The 18,786-nt window shown below is 35.1% G+C and overlaps 2 protein-coding genes across 2 annotated transcripts; both read left to right on the top strand.

The window, feature by feature from the left end:
- Positions 1-1,676: 1,676 nt before the first annotated feature.
- LOC128506355 (macrophage mannose receptor 1-like) lies at positions 1,677-9,715 on the top strand. The gene is made up of 7 exons (XM_053476775.1): positions 1,677-1,736; positions 2,228-2,395; positions 2,872-2,967; positions 4,491-4,616; positions 4,749-4,800; positions 8,834-9,169; positions 9,354-9,715. The coding sequence occupies exons 1-7, from the start codon at positions 1,677-1,679 to the stop codon at positions 9,713-9,715; spliced, it is 1,200 nt and encodes a 399-aa protein (XP_053332750.1).
- A 6,300-nt stretch (positions 9,716-16,015) lies between these two features.
- LOC128506354 (macrophage mannose receptor 1-like) lies at positions 16,016-17,679 on the top strand. The gene is made up of 4 exons (XM_053476774.1): positions 16,016-16,055; positions 16,227-16,610; positions 16,765-17,103; positions 17,318-17,679. The coding sequence occupies exons 1-4, from the start codon at positions 16,016-16,018 to the stop codon at positions 17,677-17,679; spliced, it is 1,125 nt and encodes a 374-aa protein (XP_053332749.1).
- The last annotated feature ends 1,107 nt before the right edge of the window (positions 17,680-18,786 follow it).

Raw genomic sequence — 18,786 nt, 5'->3', positions numbered from 1 at the left:
TCTAAGATACAGGATCATAAAGAGATGCTGAAGAAAGCTTTTCCAGATTTCAAACTCCGTCCTAAGCATCACTATGTTGAACACTATCCTGACCTTGTACGCCGTTTTGGGCCCCTTGTACACTTGTGGACGATGAGGTTTGAGGGTAAACACCGTTTTTTTAAGAGAGTTGTGCACGACACACACAACTTTAAAAATGTGTTAAAAACACTTGCAGACAGGCATCAATACATGGTAGCATACCACCTCAGTGCCTCAGGATTCTTTAAACCTCACCAGCAAACATCAAATGTCTCTTCTGTACTGGTATCAATGCTTCCAAATGTCGCCAAGACATACATTGAACAAATAACAGCAAGCAATTTTATTTACAGTACATCAAAGGTCTGCATTGATGGAACTGATTATGATGTAGGAATGTTTTTGTCTGTGGGACAAGAGGGAGGACTGCCTAATTACTTTAGAATTCAAAAGGTTCTCCTGGTTAACGGTACAATTGTCTTTCTTTGCCAAGAGCACACAACACACTACATTGAACACCTGAGATCCTATGAACTTTTCCCAAACAATTTGACTGTTCACACCCCATCAGAGCTAAATGACAAAACAACTCTCTGTGCTTACAACATAGATGGAAGATTGATCTTGACACCCAAACGTTTCATATTATTAAACTGAAGGTTTGTTGAAGGACGTAAACAGATAACTAACCTTCTCTTGGAGCTGTTTGGACCAGTTGGTCTGTGGACATGTAAATGTTGTGTGTGTCACCTTCACTCTCCATGAAAATAAATGTTTTTCTGTCTTTAGGAACCAAAAGATGGCTGCTGCCCAGAAGCATGTGCTACGTGTGTATGTCGCACGAGACACTGCCCTGAAACTTACTCTACTTGAGCGACCAAAGTCAGTGAAGGAGCTGAAAGAAATAATGCAAGAAAGGTTCAAGCCGAGATTGGATGAGGACTTTAGCCTGCACTATGAGGATCCGGACTTTGATGGTGAGCTTTGTTTACTGGTGGACATCAAGGAGTTACCAGAAAAGGGCACGTTGAGAGTCGTCAGACCTGAAGGTGACACCACATCTACTGCATCTTCTGACACAGACATACTCCCACATGCATTACAGCGGCAGAAGAGTTGGCCTGATCACTTTGTTGTTCCTGGTTTTGGTTATGAAATGGAGCATATTCTAGAAGAAGGAAATCATGTTTATGAAGAATCAGGAAAATTGCTGAAGTTAAAGAGGTCACATAAGAGTGAAATCCTTAGAAAAATGGCAGAAACGATCTACAGTTTTAAACCATACCCACATGAAAAGGAATTGGCAATGGCTGCTAAAGCTTTGATTACAGCTCATCCATGTCTCAGAATGACGACTGGTGAAGACGGGGAGTTGGGATGGAAACGTCACATAGGGTATAAGGTTGCGTCTTACCGTAAACAATCTGGCCAAAGCTGGGGTTGCAGAAGTAGCCATCAACACAGGGAGGCGGAGCCGAAACAACCCCGACAAAGATCACCCCCATCAAAACATAAAGAAAGCTCAAAAAGCTGAGGTCAACTACATTATTAACCTACCGAAGGATCAAACCCCAGCCACTCTGGAAACAATGAGAGAAGAAATCATACATGAAGTCGAAAAGACTGAGAGAAACCAATTAGTCATAGGCAAGCTCATGAACACATCCTATGCTCTTCGTCGCCAAGAAATCGTTGGAGCCCTTGTAGCTCCACGGGTGAGAGATGTCATGAGCAGATGGCCAGCCCTACTTATGGAGTCACAGGTAAAAAAAATAAATATATTTTTTTTATTATTTTAGTGTTCTCCCTGTTGAGAGCAATTAATCAACATGACTCTTTAGCATGCCCACTTTGAACATGATTAATATTTAAATGACTATTTAAAAATCGAAATTTTCAATAAATTCACCAAAAAGCAAATGTAAAAGTTGACAACACATCACGCTGTAACATATTTTTGCCATTCACTGTAAACAAAATATACAGAGGTTTATTATTAGATTTCCTTTAGATAACATTATACGGCCTGTTTTAAGTAAAAAAAAAAAAGACAATTAACTTTCTATTTTGACTTTGGTTCTGACTCATCCCTAATGGAATTGCCCTTGGTTTTGCTACCTGCCAACTAAAAACTTCTCAAAATACATTTACATTTCTGTTCCTAGTTCATCTTTATACATTTCTGTGTAATTCTGTCTATGTACAGGTGTTTGCAGAGTTTCACCGAATCAACAACATTAACCTGCGCAATCAATTCTACAAGGAGCTGGACAGACACACGCCTAAACTCATCACCTTGTTCAGAGACAAGGCTACCAAGACTGGCAAGATAGCGCAGGAGCTAGCCAAGCTCATAAGGATTTATGACTTTCAGGTGAATTTTTAACTTTGCATGATTCAGAAACAGATTATTAATAGAATGTTTGCGGACAACTGTAAGAAGCCAGAGTGTGAATTGGTTGAGAGGTTAAGTGTTTATGGCATGAACACAACATTGTCAATCTCATCAGAGATAAATGTCTTGACAAGATGTATTCTATCAGAAAGAGGTACCTTAAAAAGATACTTTATCAGCTTCAGTTTAAAGAAGTCCAAATAACTACTGTTTTTGTAAAAATCTGGTTTACAGTTTTGAGTTTTTTCCTTTGAGTTATTTAAGTATTTACAATAGAAAATTATTTATTTAAAAAATGTTTTACTGAAGAAATGGTGACCCAAAATACTGTATCTACCATCTATAGCAATGACCACCATCAGAATATGGAGCTATTTAACACTTAGATTTTTTTTTAAGTGTTTGCTCTGCATTTGTGTAATTACTATTGTAATGGATATTTTTTGTCCATCTAGGAACAACGTGATATAAATATGAGACGGGCCCTCGTCCTTCGTGCACTTCCTGTCTACTTGCGTGAAGATGCCTTCAAGTTCTTCAGGACCTGCAACGTAAGTGTACTGGCCTCACTATCGATCCCTTTGCCTAGCTATCCAGTCAGCTTAAACATATAACATCACTCAAAGATCTCTAGGAAAACAAGTGGGGTATTCCAGAAAGCAGGTTAGGTGAAAACTTAGAGTGAACCCTGAGATAAGGAAAACTCTGAGTTAATCATTCCAGAGGGCTATTCCAGAAAGTAGGTTCAACAAACACTGAGCTTAACTCTGAACTCTGAGTTAACTTACCCTATAAAGTGAGACTCTTGAGTTTTCAGTTCAGGACCCTCTGTTGGACGTGGTGGAGATGAGCAGCACTTTATGTTTATCTACTCAGCAGGATGTTAGGACACAGATGTGTGTTAAACAGCATCTGTTGGTGGTAAAAGCTACTACAAGTTAAAATATCTACTGAATAAACTAGGGATGCACCGAAATGAAAATTCTGGGCCGAAAACGAAACCGAAATTTTTGGATGCACTTGGCCGAAAACCGATACCGAAAATGGCTTCATTAAAAAACATGTTTAAAATATTTTCTTTTTGTTTGTATTAAAAAAATGTTGCATATTGCAACTTTGCTGTCCTCATCTGAAACTTTGAAGTGCTTCCAAACCGCCGACATACTCCGTGTTTGATGCGTAATGACAGCGCGAACGAGACGGGAGGATGGGACAGGCGTGGCGACAATTCCGGCTTTTATTTTCGGCGCTTTCTTACGTTTCGGCCGAAACCGATAATGCTATTTCGGCCGAAAATTTAAACAAATTTAAATATTTAAGAATAAACATTTACTTTAATATGTCAAATAAAAACAAAAGTGAGGAGCCAATGTGAAAATCTTTTTATATTTCATTTTCAGCCAATTCAAATTAAATAAAACAGTCTAAAATTTAATTAAATAAAACACTGAATAACATTTAACCACTTCCTCAAAGGCTAATATAAAAGAAAGTGATGTTACATTCAAAGTAAAAAGACAACGGCATTTAAAACTGTCAGTGATTTTTATTATGGCGGCGGCCAGAAAATATCTGCTTCCTGTTTTCTCACCTGTTGCCATGGTCGATCACAGTATTGGAGCTCTATTTATGATGGCTTTTTACTAGTCGTCAGGCACAGGCTTAACTCAGAGTTGACATACTCAGAGTCGACTTACCTAACTCAGATCAGCTGTTCTGGAACTGAAAACTCAGAGTTTCACTTCACAGGGTAAGTCAACTCAGAGTTCAGGGTTAGGCTCAGAGTATGTTGAACTTCCTTTTGGAATACCCCCCAGGACCTGTTAATGAAGTTCACTTGAGTTGTTATTCTACAAACTGACATGTAGAAATGATGAAAAGGTAAGTATAAAGCATTCCAGTACTCAAAAAGTGTTAACCGATGGGTGTGAAACTAACATAAGATATAAGCAATATGTACAGAAAATAGTTTAAACATGTAGCTTAGTTGCAGTCTAAATGCTAAGTGACATCATTAGCATGATTTGTATTTTTGAGGGGCTAAATTCATTCTTGTATAATTTGTTTTTTATAGTCAGCAGATGGTCCAGACCTCACTGACACTCCATTGGCTCTCCTGACAGTCGTCATGGATGACACTACTGATGCGTCCCTCCTCAGCCCTGAGAGCATCTGTATTGTCGTGGAGGATGAAATACTTGTGAGTGGTCCCACAAATTTGGCTGACTCATTTCTCCTGCTCTTTGGGTACATCTATGCACTAGACCTACAGTACCCAAAGAATCTTGAACTTACATTCACATTTATTCAAAAAGTTGTGGTGTGTCTTGAGGACAACAAACCACTGAAAGGGCGTCTGCTGACGCTGAAGAATGATTTGTTCAGTGAGTGAATCATTCAGAATGGATTTGTTGAGCTGAGTATTGAAGTTTTTTTGTTTGTTTGTTCTTGTTCCCCTCTTTACAAATATCATTTGCCTCTTCTACCTCAAATTTAGGATGTGACTGTTTGCCTGTTCTACCTCAGATTTTAATACACTGATTGTTAATAATTCACAACATTGACGTGTTGCTAAAGTTTTTTGTACAAAATAACGTGGGAAACGACTGTTCAATTCGTGCACTATACATGTTTAATGTTCTGTTGCCTAATGCCTACCTTGATGCACTACCTTGATGTTGCCAGTTGAAGTACGGCACAGTAGAAACCAGTATTTTATTTGAATGATATTTGTGTTTTTCAAGGAACCGTAAGTGCCAAAACATTTAAAAACAGTGTTAAACTTTTCCACATTCTAATAGTTGTCATTGCTGTTGAGGATGGATTATACTTAGAATCTTATTAAATTTTATCATGAATCCTTTGTGTTTTTATCATAATGTGAGATGGAGACCCAAAATACTGAATAAATACTCTGTAGCAATGTTTACTACCAGAATATGGAACTATTAACACTTAATTTAAAACAGATTTTTTTATGGAGTCATTTCCTTTACCTTTTGATTTACTTTATGACAAGCACTTTGTTTTGACTGAGCTACTTTAATTTGTGCCTTTTAAAAAGCACATTGTGTTGAATAAAAAAAGTTGTTAAATTGCCACTGTGGTGTCACTTTCATGTTTTCTTACAATATTAGCTGATTATAATTGTGTAGTGGGCCGACATCAGTATTTCACTTTAAAAATTATTTTGAGTGCATTTCCCACGTTTTGAGTTAAAAATTATTGAAAATTTTAAGTGTATTTTCCACATTATATGAGTTGAAAAATATTGAAAATTATTAGTGAATTACTCCCCAATTATAAGTTGTGGAATATCAATAATTATAAGATAGCATTGAGATAATTTAAGGCAAATGTAAATGTAATTTTTATTTTATGTAAACTTAAAACATTTAAAAACATCACTTAAATACTTTTGTGTAATCTGTTACAAAATAATTTTTGAGTTCTGTGAACTTATTAGGGTTTACAGTGTAGGTGAGTGACCATGTGGATACAGACCTTGTATTTAACATAATTTTCCCTTAAATGCCGGAGGAGGATGAACCGTCATTAGCGGTGTGGGAGCTCAAAAGAGAAGACACGAAGCTGACAGCCGCTGAATCCACCGGGGAACTTTGGGGGAGGGGCCAAGCAAACTTTAACCCAGCAGCTGGTTTACACAAAAACTACCTTACTCTCTTTAAATAACCCAGAAAAATGACCCAACAGAGGCAACCCAGCGCTTGGGTCGAAAAAACAACCCAGAGAGAGAGAGAGAGAAGGAAAGTGAGTGATAGAGATCCCCGCTATGACCCTAAAAGACTAAAATATAAGGATGTGTGCATTTTGTGACATGTGTTATGTTATACATAGTGTGTTATAAATGTATTATTACATGTGAAATATAATATACTGGCATATGGAGATGGGAAGTTCCTAAACTATTGTCTAAGATCTTGTATTTTAGAAATTATTTCAATTGGATATATTTTATTTCAGTTTTTTGTTGGTGAACCCTCATTAATGTAGAGGAATGCAACATTTACAAGACAAATGACCTCTTGGTCCCGAAGTGTGACTTTTTATAGTGTTACTGTTTGTCGCTATACATGTGAAATGTGAAATTTACATAAAGGCATGCTTATTTATTTATTTATTTTTTAGTAGAGTTGTCTTTCTGTAAACATCCAATGATTTTACTCGTATGACTGTAATATACAGTATTTAAATAAACTTTACATAAAATCCCCACAAAACATCCTTATACTGTAAGCTTCCTGATTGCTGGCTCAGTTGCTATAACTGTCACTCATCTAGAGATGAGAGAAAGAAGGATATTTGTCATTGGGTCCCCAGTTCATCATGTCTCATGCAAAGTGGTTGATGCTTCCTGTTTAACAACACCGTCAGCTCAATGCTACTGCTGATAAACAAGTAAAAAAATAAGGAAAACAAAGGGGGGGAGGAGTTAAAAAAGAGGACAGGGATATAACTGAACTTGTCCAGTTCAGGAGCAGAAGGTGAAAAAGGAAGAAGAACAGAAGGACTGGAGGATTTATAATATTCACTGCTCCGGCCCATGAAGAACATTACAGGTGTGGATAAAGAATTTGTTTATATACTTGTAGTTGAGTAAAACTTTTAATACTTTTTAAACAAATAATTATAACAGTGCTTTATTACACATATATTTAGCAGTAATGTACAGTCTACTGTAATAACCAGAGTAAGAGATTGTTTGAAATATTTTGTTTGTTTCAGCTTCTTTTAGTTGGCTTTCTTTTCGTTAAAAGTAAGAGATTATGTATGGTGTGTTGTACTGTATGTACTGTACCAGACCCAGATGTATTTCCGAAAACTTGAAACATGTTAAACATACATTTAGCTACTCCTCACTAAACTCAAAAGACTAGACATTATAATTTCTATACAGAAAATGGGATACTGTTTATAAATAGAAATCATGTCTAGTGGTAAAACATGTTTTTTCTGCAAATTCTGTCTCTTTAATTTTTCTGTCTATTCGATCATTTTCCCCTTTTTGATCGCTGTGTAAGCATGATTCCTGAACATTTATTTGCTTGACTGCATGAAGTGTTTTTTTTTTTTGTTTTTTTTTGCAGTAACATGAAAAGATCAACAGAGATTTGTTTAAAGGGAAAACACATTATTTCTACCATTTAGGAGATTCAGCTTGACGTGAAAAAAAAAGAATAAATATAATGTTATGGTGTGTCAGAAGGAAGGGGTCAGAGCTCTTCTGGGAAAGAGAGTTTATATGACTAGACACTGTACAAATGCTATTGAACTCATGATGATGTGATCATTTAACCCCCCCCCCCCCCCCCCCCCATCATCATGTTGCTCTTTGACTCATTTCCAAAAACGATAATTTTTTATGTACTTTTTACATGCAATTACAAACACCATTACATCGTCTCTACCCGTACACAAAATAAACGAACAAGATTAGGTCTAATGTAAAAAAACAGTAGGACATTTTTTTCATGAAAGCACAAGCAATTCAGCAGAAATGAAGCAATATTTATTATTTATAAAATGACAAACGCAAATTATTTGTTTATTAAAAATATAATAAAAACACAAAAATCTTAAAGTATCAATTTAATGAAGCATGTGTTTTTTTACAGGAATGAGGAGTAAATGGGTTTTGGTTATTCTGTTTTTCTCAGGTCAGTGTTGTGTGCACTATAATCTGTGTGTTAATGTGTAAGTAATTAATGTTATATGTGTGTAATTATGACTATATTTGTTTATTTATGAGATACAGCATCATTTTTTAACATGATGAATTATAGTATTATAATACTGTATTTTCACACTGCAGCATGTGGTACAGAGACATATATTCCTCATCGCTATCACTTTGTGAATGAGAATAAAACCTGGAGTGAAGCTCAGACTTACTGCAGACAGAAATACACTGATCTCGCCTCCATCAACAACATGGAAGAGATGATGAAGCTGAATAACACACTGAAGATGGAAACTGTAAACCAAGCTTGGATCGGTCTACAGAGAGGAGACACTGGGAGATGGCAGTGGTCTCTGTCAGACCAAACTTTCTACAGAGATGGAGACACTTACAGTAACTGGGGTAGTGGTCAACCAGACAACCAAGAGCAAAAGGAGTACTGTGTTGAAATGGATAAGGATGGGAAATGGAATGTTGATAATTGTGATACATCCCGACATTTCGTATGTTATGAAGGTAGAAAACTGCAAGTAGATGATTAAAATGAGGCAAAAATATTAGAAGGCTCTAGATTCGTGAAAAATAATTATTTTATTTGCTGTTTTTGAGTTTTGATTTGTGGTCTTTGGTCTTTGATTGCAAAAATGAAAGAAATATGATTTAAGCATGAGTTAATTGCCTGCATCATAAATTATTTAATTTTTTATTAAAAGCAGGCTGTAGTGGTTACAAATTAATTAAGGAGCAAAAGACCTGGCGTGATGCTCAAACCTACTGCAGAAAGAACTACATCGACCTGGTCAGTGTAAGGAACCAAACTGAGAACGAGAACATCAAGAATGTGAGGCAGAATTCCTCTAATGATTATGTTTGGATTGGTCTGTTTAATGACTCCTGGAAGTGGTCAGATCAGAGTAATTCCTCATTCAGATACTGGAGCTCTAACAAACCCAGTAAAGATTTGAAATGTACTGCAGTCAACGTGTCTGATCAACTCTACTGGAGTGATGTGGACTGTACAGAAAACCTTCCGTTCATCTGCCACCATGAGAGTGAGTTACACTACACTTATTCGGCATGTATATTTAGTTTAGTTTGTGTAGTTTAGTTGACACCCTTTTACCTAAGTTTTGTGTTTTTGAGTTAGTTAAACTGTTTTAAACATTGTATATAATATACATTCTAAAGAAGTTGGAATACATGTGTCTACTAAAACATATATCCATCTATTTTCAGATAAACTTGTATTGATTAAGCAGAATCTGACCTGGAGAGAAGCTCTGAGATACTGCAGGAACAATCATTATGACCTGGTCTCAGTGCTCACTCAGGAGATGCAGGTCTGGGTGAAGGAAGTGGCTCAAGACGCCTCCACTGAACACGTGTGGCTCGGACTGCGTTATGACTGCATCCAGAGTATCTGGTTCTGGGTTTTTGGATCATTGATCTGCTTCCAGGACTGGGCCCCGGGGAACGGGAACGGGTTCGAAATCTGTACAAATGAGGAGAGAACCGGAGCAGTTCAGTCTAGAGGAGAGCAGCAGTGGATCAGCCTGCCTCAGAGCAACACACTCAACTTCATCTGCTCTAACTATTAAGGTTAGTCAGTGTGTGTTTGCAGCACTTGATTGTAATTTCATAAAATCTACCATCTACTGTATATTTCATCAATACATTTATAATATACTGTATCTGTTCATCCCTAAAGGCTGAAGAGAATCTGTGGGTTTTATAACCCACTTTTGTACATAATCTGTACAACATCAGTGGCTGCAAATCTCCATTTTCCATATAGATTTTAAAATAATGTTATATTTATCCAATTTTTTAAATCCTATATATGTAACCTGTGTGCCGAACAAACTCTATAAATATTTTTTTATTATAATGTTACTCATTTAGATTTTAGTTTTCTTTAATAATATTTGAGTTTTTTTTTTTTTAACTTGTGTGTTGGTGTATTTGTGTATACTGTATGTTTATTTAGTATAATCAGTGTAATCAGCTTTTTAAATTTTAGCTTAAATAATTTTCTGTGACCATATGTACACTATAAACAACATGAAGTCATAAAAAGATTTTATAAGTATATATTATACAATTTAATTGTATATTAAGTTATACAATTTGTTTAATACATTTAAATGGTTCTTTATTGTTACTCATTCAACGAAAAAAAACAATCCATGCTTTATAATTTCCTACAAATTTAATATGTATATATATTTTTTTGCAGGGTTTTTGGTTTCTTTATACCTCTCATATTAAATCGGTCAATTGGTCTTTTACTGAATATGCCATGTAATCACTTCTGGAATTAATATCTCAAATAAACTATATCTCAATATATGTATAAGAAGTCATTTTTCTTTTTTTTTTATTAAGTATTTAAATTCCATAGTGACAAGGCTGTAGGCTGCATCATGCCTTTAAAGAATGTAAATCTGTCATGGCTGGTCCATGTCAGCAGGCTTGGAGGACGCAAAAGCAAACACAACAACTAAACTGAGTTTTAATTAATTTAATGTGGAATACCCTGGTTAGAGAAAACGAGAAGCTTGTATATTCAATGAGGGTGGTGATGAACGGGGGCACTGGAGATCAGAGTGACAAGGTGCATGCGGCATCCAACATGCAGCATATAGGCAGTTGCGGACAGAAGCGATGAAGAGAAAAGCTCTAATTGCTGAAGCGCATACCTGCGGTTTGTGTTGTAATAAATCCTGCGGGCTAGACAGGTTCGTGGTGGTGAAGGGGAAGCGGGAGATCAAAGCCAGGAGGTCAGTCAGTATAGCGAACAGGTTTAATCCATGAGGCGAGAAGCGTGAAAAAGAGAAAACTGGGCTATGAGCATGCAATAATTTGGCAGAGAAAGGTTGCTTGATGATGAGTTTAAATAGGCAGAGGTGATAAAGTAAGACAGAGAACAGGTGTGCAGAAAGCGAGGATTGAGGCGGCAAAAGGAAAAGAGTGGAGTGGAGTGTGGATTGGAGGAGCAGGTGAGCATGGCTTGTCTGGAGACGTGGGCATGACCTGGCGTATCGTAACAAAATCACAAAATGCAAAAGACTGATACTAAGTGCAGCACACATGCACACATTGTAAACCTTAAAAATAATAATAAAAAGTTTTTTTTTTATTTTGTTGTAATGACTTTTATTCTAAAGCCTACATAAAATATTAACTGTGATGTCATCAGGGCAATCCAGCCATCAGCTTTTTACTCTAGACCTGCGTATTCGGACATAAGGATTTTCAAAAATAAAGTGCAGGTTAATTGGTTTTATTTTGATTTTACAGTAGTAACTCCATTAGTGGGTGTGCGCAGTCGAAGGTCAATAGTGTGTGTGTGTGTGTGTGTGTGTGTGTGTGTGTGTGTAAGACAAGAGTAGGGAAAGGGGAAGTTGTCATTTCTCCTCTTCTTTTTCTTTAGCTTCACACACAAACACACACACGCATACATGCGTGCACACACACACACACACATACGGTACACAGCGTGTGCCCACATACAAACACTAATGGAAACACTTATCTGTTGGCATTTACTTTATTTTTTTTCATTTTTTTAATTTTAACTTTATATTTTGTATTAATTATTTATATAAATATATATATTTTTTGGGGTGTGGAATGAATAATCTGAGCTTTTATAATCTCTTATGGGGAAATTTGCTTTGATTTACGAGTATTTTAATATACAAGCACACTTTCAGAACAATTATGCTTGCAATCCAAGGTTCCACAAAAAAAAATAGTACTTCGACATATAAATTTAATCTGTTCTAGAGTCGAGTTCCTAAGGTGGAATTGTGTATTGTGAAACATTATTGTGTTTGTATTTGTAATTACCAATTTTCAACATCATGATCAAATTTGTTGCACAAAAACATCAAAACATTCGGAAAAGGCAGTAAAATGAAGTAAGTAAATGTAAAAAGTAAATATATTTTACTTTTATATAAAATATTTTACTTCATCAAGTAAAATGATGAAGTAAAATATGAAATAAAAAAAAAACATGAAACATTAATTATCATTACCTTTAATTTATGATTGCTTATGGCACCGGCTATATTAAAAATAAAACTGAAAGTTCCTTTTCTTTTTTCTACTGTCCTTGATTCCATTCTTGGACGAATTTTACTATGTGTTTAGTAAATCTTTTACAAAAAAAAAAAAAAAAAAAAAACTTGGTGTGCTTATCCTTGTCTTTGATCGTTTTGTGTCAATTTTTTTTCTCTTTTTCAATCAACCTATAAACCAAGGATCTAGTTGTTGTTTTTTTCTATTTGGTAAATCATTATTCTTTCTTGGGTCTACTGTATTTTGCTGCAAATTAATTGACATTTGGTGGTATATTTTACATTTTATTCACAAGAAAGAAGAATAAAAAAGCTATAGTTAAAAAAAGTATGTAGTTATACTTTATTTGAATATAAAGTTTTGTAAAAGTTCATGAGAGAGAATATTTCATTGTTACAGCACTAAAGTCTAAATATTACATTTTGTTTTTCATTTTAGGATTGCACTGTAATACTTGTGTTTTTATTGTATTAATTGTAATAAGGAATTATTGTATTTTGTATTATTATACTTATATTATATTATGTCACAGTTCTTCAGGTCATTGTTATGTTGCATTCCAATATAAAAATATTTATTACAACCTTAACTTTTGTTAACACTTTATTGAATATATGAGTTCATAAGAATGTATTACAAATCCGTGAAATAACAGGATTTCTATTGTAAAATTGTGTTGCTTTACTTGAAGGTGTTTGATCTTATAAATTTTGGAATAGTCTGTAAAATAACAGCATTTCTCTTATATTCTAGTGCTGTCATTTGATTGAAGGTGTTTGTAATAATTTTGACATTTTTCTTAGTTGGTTTGCTTTTTTTAAATTAATAGGGTATACAAGGTGTGTTGCTATGTACCATACCTATACATGTAGAAAAGTGTATCACTGGGTGTGACAGAAGAGGCTTAGGTGATTCTCAACCATAGTTTGTGAGCTCATGTTTATCTCAATCACTTGAATAAAACTGAACACTTTGATTAACTCATTTAATTTTTTAGAATATGTTTTTTAACTGAACTCATATTTAATATAACTTCAGCTTATCCTTATTTAAAAGATTAAATTAATTTTTTATTTGACTAGACTTTGTAGAGGGGGGCACGGTGGTGTAGTGGTTAGCACTGTCGCCTTGCACCTCCAGGGTCTGTGTTTGATTCCCAGCCAGACTCAATTCCCGTCTCTGTCTGCATGGAGTTCTGTCCTGTGCTTGGTGGGTTTCCTCCAGGCACTTCGGTTTCCTCCCACAGTCTAAACACATGTAGGTTAGGCTAATTGGTGCTCCCGAATTGCCCGTAGTGTGTAAATGAGCATGTAAGTGTGTGTATGTGTGTGTGCTCTGCGATAGATTGGCACCCTGTCCAGGGTGTACCCCGCCTCGTTTCCTGGGATAGGCTACAGGTCCCCGTGACTCTGTATACAAAATAAAGCAATATAGACGTGAGTGAGAATGAGTAGACTCTGTAGAAGAATATCCAGTTACCTTGTGATCATGTATTTGTTCAAACCCAAATACTTTTTAGCACCATGTTGTTTTGCAAAACATAACTGCTTGTTCCATTAGTTACAAAAGTATGATACATTTTTACACCTTTTTACACAGCAATTACAAACACCGCCCCTTCGTCTTTACCTGTATATAAGGTAAACAAACCAGGTAATGTTTAATGTGAAAAAAACTAAAACAGCAAGTCAGATATATACTGTAGAAAACTAAATAGAAGCAGAAAAGAAGCAATGTTTATTACTCTCTTAAGTAATAATAAAAAGCCAAAATTATTTGTTTATTTAAAAAAGATAAAATGAGTTAAAAGTATAAATATAATAAAATGTGTTTATTTACAGTCATGAGGCATAAATGGGTTTTGGTTATCCTGTCCTTCTCAGGTCAGTGCTGTCTGCACTATAAGTTGTGTCTGTTCATGTGTTTATAATTAATGTTACATTTGTGTGATCATCATTTTCTTTTATTTGTGTATTAATTTGTGAGAATTTAGATGAATAAAACCAGGAGTTAACTCTGTAAGAGTAGTCAATGTCTGTATACTAAAAGTAGGCAGAAATATTCTTTATTAAATGTGTTACAGAATTATGTTGTGAATGTTGCCTTAAAAATGGACCATGCTCATTTGTAAATCTTTGTCAAATTTTACCAAAAATGTGAAATGTTTGTAACAGTCTGAAAAAGAAAACAGACTCTCAGACTCTCTCTTTTTACTTCACTAAGTAGTTCAACCCTAAAAAATAAAGACGTGTGCATTATGTACCATGTGCTACATACATAGTGTGTGTAACATGCTGTGTAAATGTATTATTACATGTAAAATATAATATACTGGCATATGGAGATGAATAAAACATTTACAAAACAAACGACCTCTTGGTCCACAGGTGTGACTTTAATGTTAATGTGTGTCGCTATTTAATCTCTGTTCAAACGTGAAATTTACACAAAAGCGTCTTTCTGAAAAAACCCAATGGTCTTACTTATATGATTTTAATATATATTCAAATCAACTTTACATAAAATCCCCACAAAACATCCTTATACTGTAAGCTTCCTGATTTCTGGCTCAGTTGCTATAACTGTCACTCATCTAGAGATGAGAGAAAGAAGGATATTTGTCATTGGGTCCCCAGTTCATCGTGCCTCATGCAAAGTGGTTGATGCTTCCTGTTTAACAACACCGTCAGCTCAATGCTACTGCTGATTAATAAGGAAACAAGTAAAAAATAAGGAAAATAAAGTGGGAGGAGTTAAAAAAGAGGACAGGGATATAACTGAACTTGTCCAGGTCAGGAGCAGAAGGTGAAAAAGGAAGAAGAACAGAAGGACTGGAGGATTTATAATATTCACTGCTCCGGTCCATGAAGAACGTTACAGGTATGGATAAAGAATTTGTTTATATACTTGTAGTTGAGTACATTTTTTAATACTTTTTAAACAAATAATTATAACAGTGCTTTATTACACGTATATTTAGCAGTAATGCACAATCTACTGTAATAACCAGAGTAAGAGATTGTTTGTGTTGTATGTACCAGACCTAGATGTAGTGGAAATTAGTGTTATTTCATTATTTTATTTTATTTCCCAGAACACATGCTTCACTTGAAATCATATTTAATATAAATGTAGCTCAGACTAAAGAGTATAATTTTAATACAGAAAATATTGTATTTATACTGTTTGTGGATAGACATCGTATAAAATATGGTAAAATGTGGTTTGTCTGTCCCTTTTTTTTCTTTTGGATCTATTCTATCATTTTCCCCATTTTTGATCACTGTGTGTCTCCTGAACATCTATCTACTCATCTGCATGTACTTTTTTTGCAGTACCATGAAAAGACCAACAGAGATTTGTTTAAAAGAGAACACATATTATTTTTACCCTTCAAGAGATTCAGCTTGACGTGAGAAAAAAAAGACAAAATAAAATGTTATGGTGTGTCAGAAGGAGGGGTCAGAGCTCTGCTGGGGAAGAGAGTTCATAGGACTAGACACTGTACTACAAATCCCATTAAACTAACAATGATGTAATCATTTAAACCCCACCCCTGTTTATCATCATGTTGCTTTTGACTCATTGCCACAAAAGTATGATACTGTTTTATACCTTTTTACATGCAATTACAAACACCATCATATCATCTCCACCTGTACACAAGATAAACAAACAAGGTAACATCTAATGTAAAAAAAAAAACAGTAGGATATTTGGTACATAAAGGCACAAGCAATTCATCAGATATGAAACAATGTTTATGACTTTCTTAAGTATTGATTTAACAAAGCATGTGTTTATTTACAGGCATGAGTCATAAATGGGTTTTGGTTTTCCTGTTCTCCTCAGGTCAGTGTTGTGTGCACTATAAGTTATGTGTTGATGTGTTGGTTAACATGGTTGATTTGTGTTAATTTGTGAGAAGCTAGATCTATATTTATGACTTTTGTTGTTTTCTGGGACAGCATCAATATTTATTTATTAATATTATTATTGTATTACTGTATTTTCACGCTGCAGCATGTGGTACAGAGACATATATTCCTCATCGCTATCACTTTGTGAATGAGAATAAAACCTGGAGTGAAGCTCAGACTTACTGCAGACAGAAATACACTGATCTCGCCTCCATCAACAACATGGAAGAGATGATGAAGCTGAATAACACACTGAAGATGGAAACTGTAAACCAAGCTTGGATCGGTCTACAGAGAGGAGACACTGGGAGATGGCAGTGGTCTCTGGCAGACCAAACTTTCTACAGAGATGGAGACACTTACAGAAACTGGAGTAGTGGTCAACCAGACAACCAAGGGAACGATGAGTACTGTGTTGGGATGAAGAAGGATGGGTCATGGCATGATTACAAGTGTGACAAATCACAAAATTTTGTGTGTTATGAAGGTAAGAACTTGCAAGATGATGTAAAAGCAAAAAAATTAAAAAGCCTAAGATTCAGAAAAAGTACTTGGGTGAGTTTTGTGTATTATTTGTGGTCTTTGATCTTTTGGCCGACATCTAATTTAGATAAGTTTTTTTTTTTTCTCATAAAATAAAGCAAAAAATAGTAGATACACATTGATTAATCAGACGAAGACCTGGCGTGATGCTCAGACCTACTGCAGAAAGAACTACATCGACCTGATCAGTGTGAGAAACCAAACTGAGAACGAGAACATCAAGAATGTAAGAGAGAATTCCCCTAATGATTATGTTTGGATTGGTCTGTTTAATGACTCCTGGACGTGGTCAGATCAGAGTAATTCCTCATTCAGATACTGGAGCTTAAACAAACCCAGTAAAGATTTAAAATGTACTGCAGTCAACGTGTCTGATCAACTCTACTGGAGTGATGTGGACTGTACAGAAAACCTCCCGTTCATCTGCCACCATGAGAGTGAGTTACACTACACTTATTCGGCATGTATATTTATTTATTTAGTCCCTAGATTTATTTGACACATTTTGACCTATCTTTTGTGTTTTTATGTAAGTAAAAAATAAATTCTTAAATGTAACACATACTGCAGCATTAAACATTGTATCTATTATACATTGTTAAGATGTTGGAATACATGTGTCTACTAAAACATATGTTCATCTATTTTCAGATAAATTTGTATTGATCAAGCAGAATCTGACCTGGAAAGAAGCTCTGAGATACTGCAGGAACAATCATTATGACCTGGTCTCAGTGCTCACTCAGGAGATGCAGCTCTGGGTGAAGGAAGTGGCTCGAAACGCCTCCACTGAACACGTGTGGCTCGGCCTGCGTCACACCTGCACTCTGGGCTCCTGGTACTGGGTGACTGGAGAGACGATCTGCTTCCAGGACTGGGCCCTGGGGAACGGGACAGGGTTCGAAAACTGTACAAATGAGGAGAGAACCGGAGCAGTTCAGTCTGGAGGAGAGCAGCAGTGGATCAGCCTGCCTCAGAGCAACACACTCAACTTCATCTGTTCTAACTATTAAGGTTAGTCAGTGTGTGTTTGCAGCACTTGATTGTAATTGCATAAAAATCTTTGATCTACTGTATATTTTATCAACAAATTTATAATATTATATACTGTATCTGTTGATCTCTGAAGGCTGAAGACAATCTGTGGCGTTCATAATTTGCACAACATTAGCGGATGCAAATATATTTTTTTTCCATATAGATTTCAAAATAATATATTCTGTTTATCTAAATCTTTAATCCTATTTATGTAACCTGTGTGGCAAACATACTCCTTGACTTTTTTATAATCATTATGTTACTCATTCAGATGATACTCACTGTGATAGAGTGGTGTGAAAAAGTGTTTGCCCCCTACTGACTTCTTTTTTTTTTTCATGTTTGTCCCACTTTAATGTTTCAGATCATCAAACAAATGTAAATATTAGTCAAAGATAACACAAAGTAAACACATCATGCAGCTTTAAATGAAGGTTTTTATCATAAAAGAAGAACATAATTTAAAACTACATAGCCCTGTGTAAAAAATTTTTGTAATTTAGCCACACTGGAGTTTTTTCGAGCAAGGACACCTTTTCAAGGTCATGCCACAGCGTCTCAATTGGATTCAGGTCAGGACTTTGACTAGGACTCTCCAAAGTCTTCATTTTGTTTTTCTTTAGCCTTCAGAAGTGGACTTGCTGGTGTGCTTTGGATGAGTGTCCATTTTGTTTTTTTACTTAATAATAAAAAAACTGTACTTAATGATCTGAAACATTAAAGTGGACAAACATGCAATATATATATATATATATATATATATATATATATATATATATATATATATATATATCAGTAAGGGGAAAAACTCTTTTTCGCCCCACCACTATATTTTCTTTAATAATATTTTGTTGTTCTCTTTTTTTTTGGAATCAAGGTGAATTCTTTGTAATTGTAATTTTAAATTACAGTTTAAATAATTTTATGTGACCAAACCTACACCATACTGTATACACATTAAGGCCATTAAAAAAGTGATCATGAGAATAATAATGATTCAGGAAAACTATGCAATTTATTTAATGCAATTGAACAGTTCTTTATTATTATTTATTTAATGAAAAAAATCTATGTTTTATAAT

Source organism: Clarias gariepinus, chromosome 18 (assembly GCF_024256425.1).
Source record: "Clarias gariepinus isolate MV-2021 ecotype Netherlands chromosome 18, CGAR_prim_01v2, whole genome shotgun sequence".
NCBI classification, from domain to species: Eukaryota; Metazoa; Chordata; class Actinopteri; order Siluriformes; family Clariidae; genus Clarias; species Clarias gariepinus.
Note: the sequence above shows the minus strand (reverse complement) of the source record. Positions and strands in the feature narration are given on the sequence as shown.

Coding starts and splice junctions, on each gene's coding strand:
- LOC128506355 (XM_053476775.1), top strand. CDS start 1,677: ATGAACACATCCTATGCTCTTCGTCGCCAAGAAATCGTTGGAGCCCTT. Junction 1,737..2,227: donor GAGCCCTTGTAGCTCCACGG/GTGAGAGATGTC, acceptor GTCTATGTACAG/GTGTTTGCAGAGTTTCACCG. Junction 4,617..4,748: donor TCGTGGAGGATGAAATACTT/GTGAGTGGTCCC, acceptor GTGTGTCTTGAG/GACAACAAACCACTGAAAGG.
- LOC128506354 (XM_053476774.1), top strand. CDS start 16,016: ATGAGTCATAAATGGGTTTTGGTTTTCCTGTTCTCCTCAG. Junction 16,056..16,226: donor GGTTTTCCTGTTCTCCTCAG/GTCAGTGTTGTG, acceptor TTCACGCTGCAG/CATGTGGTACAGAGACATAT. Junction 16,611..16,764: donor AAATTTTGTGTGTTATGAAG/GTAAGAACTTGC, acceptor CATAAAATAAAG/CAAAAAATAGTAGATACACA.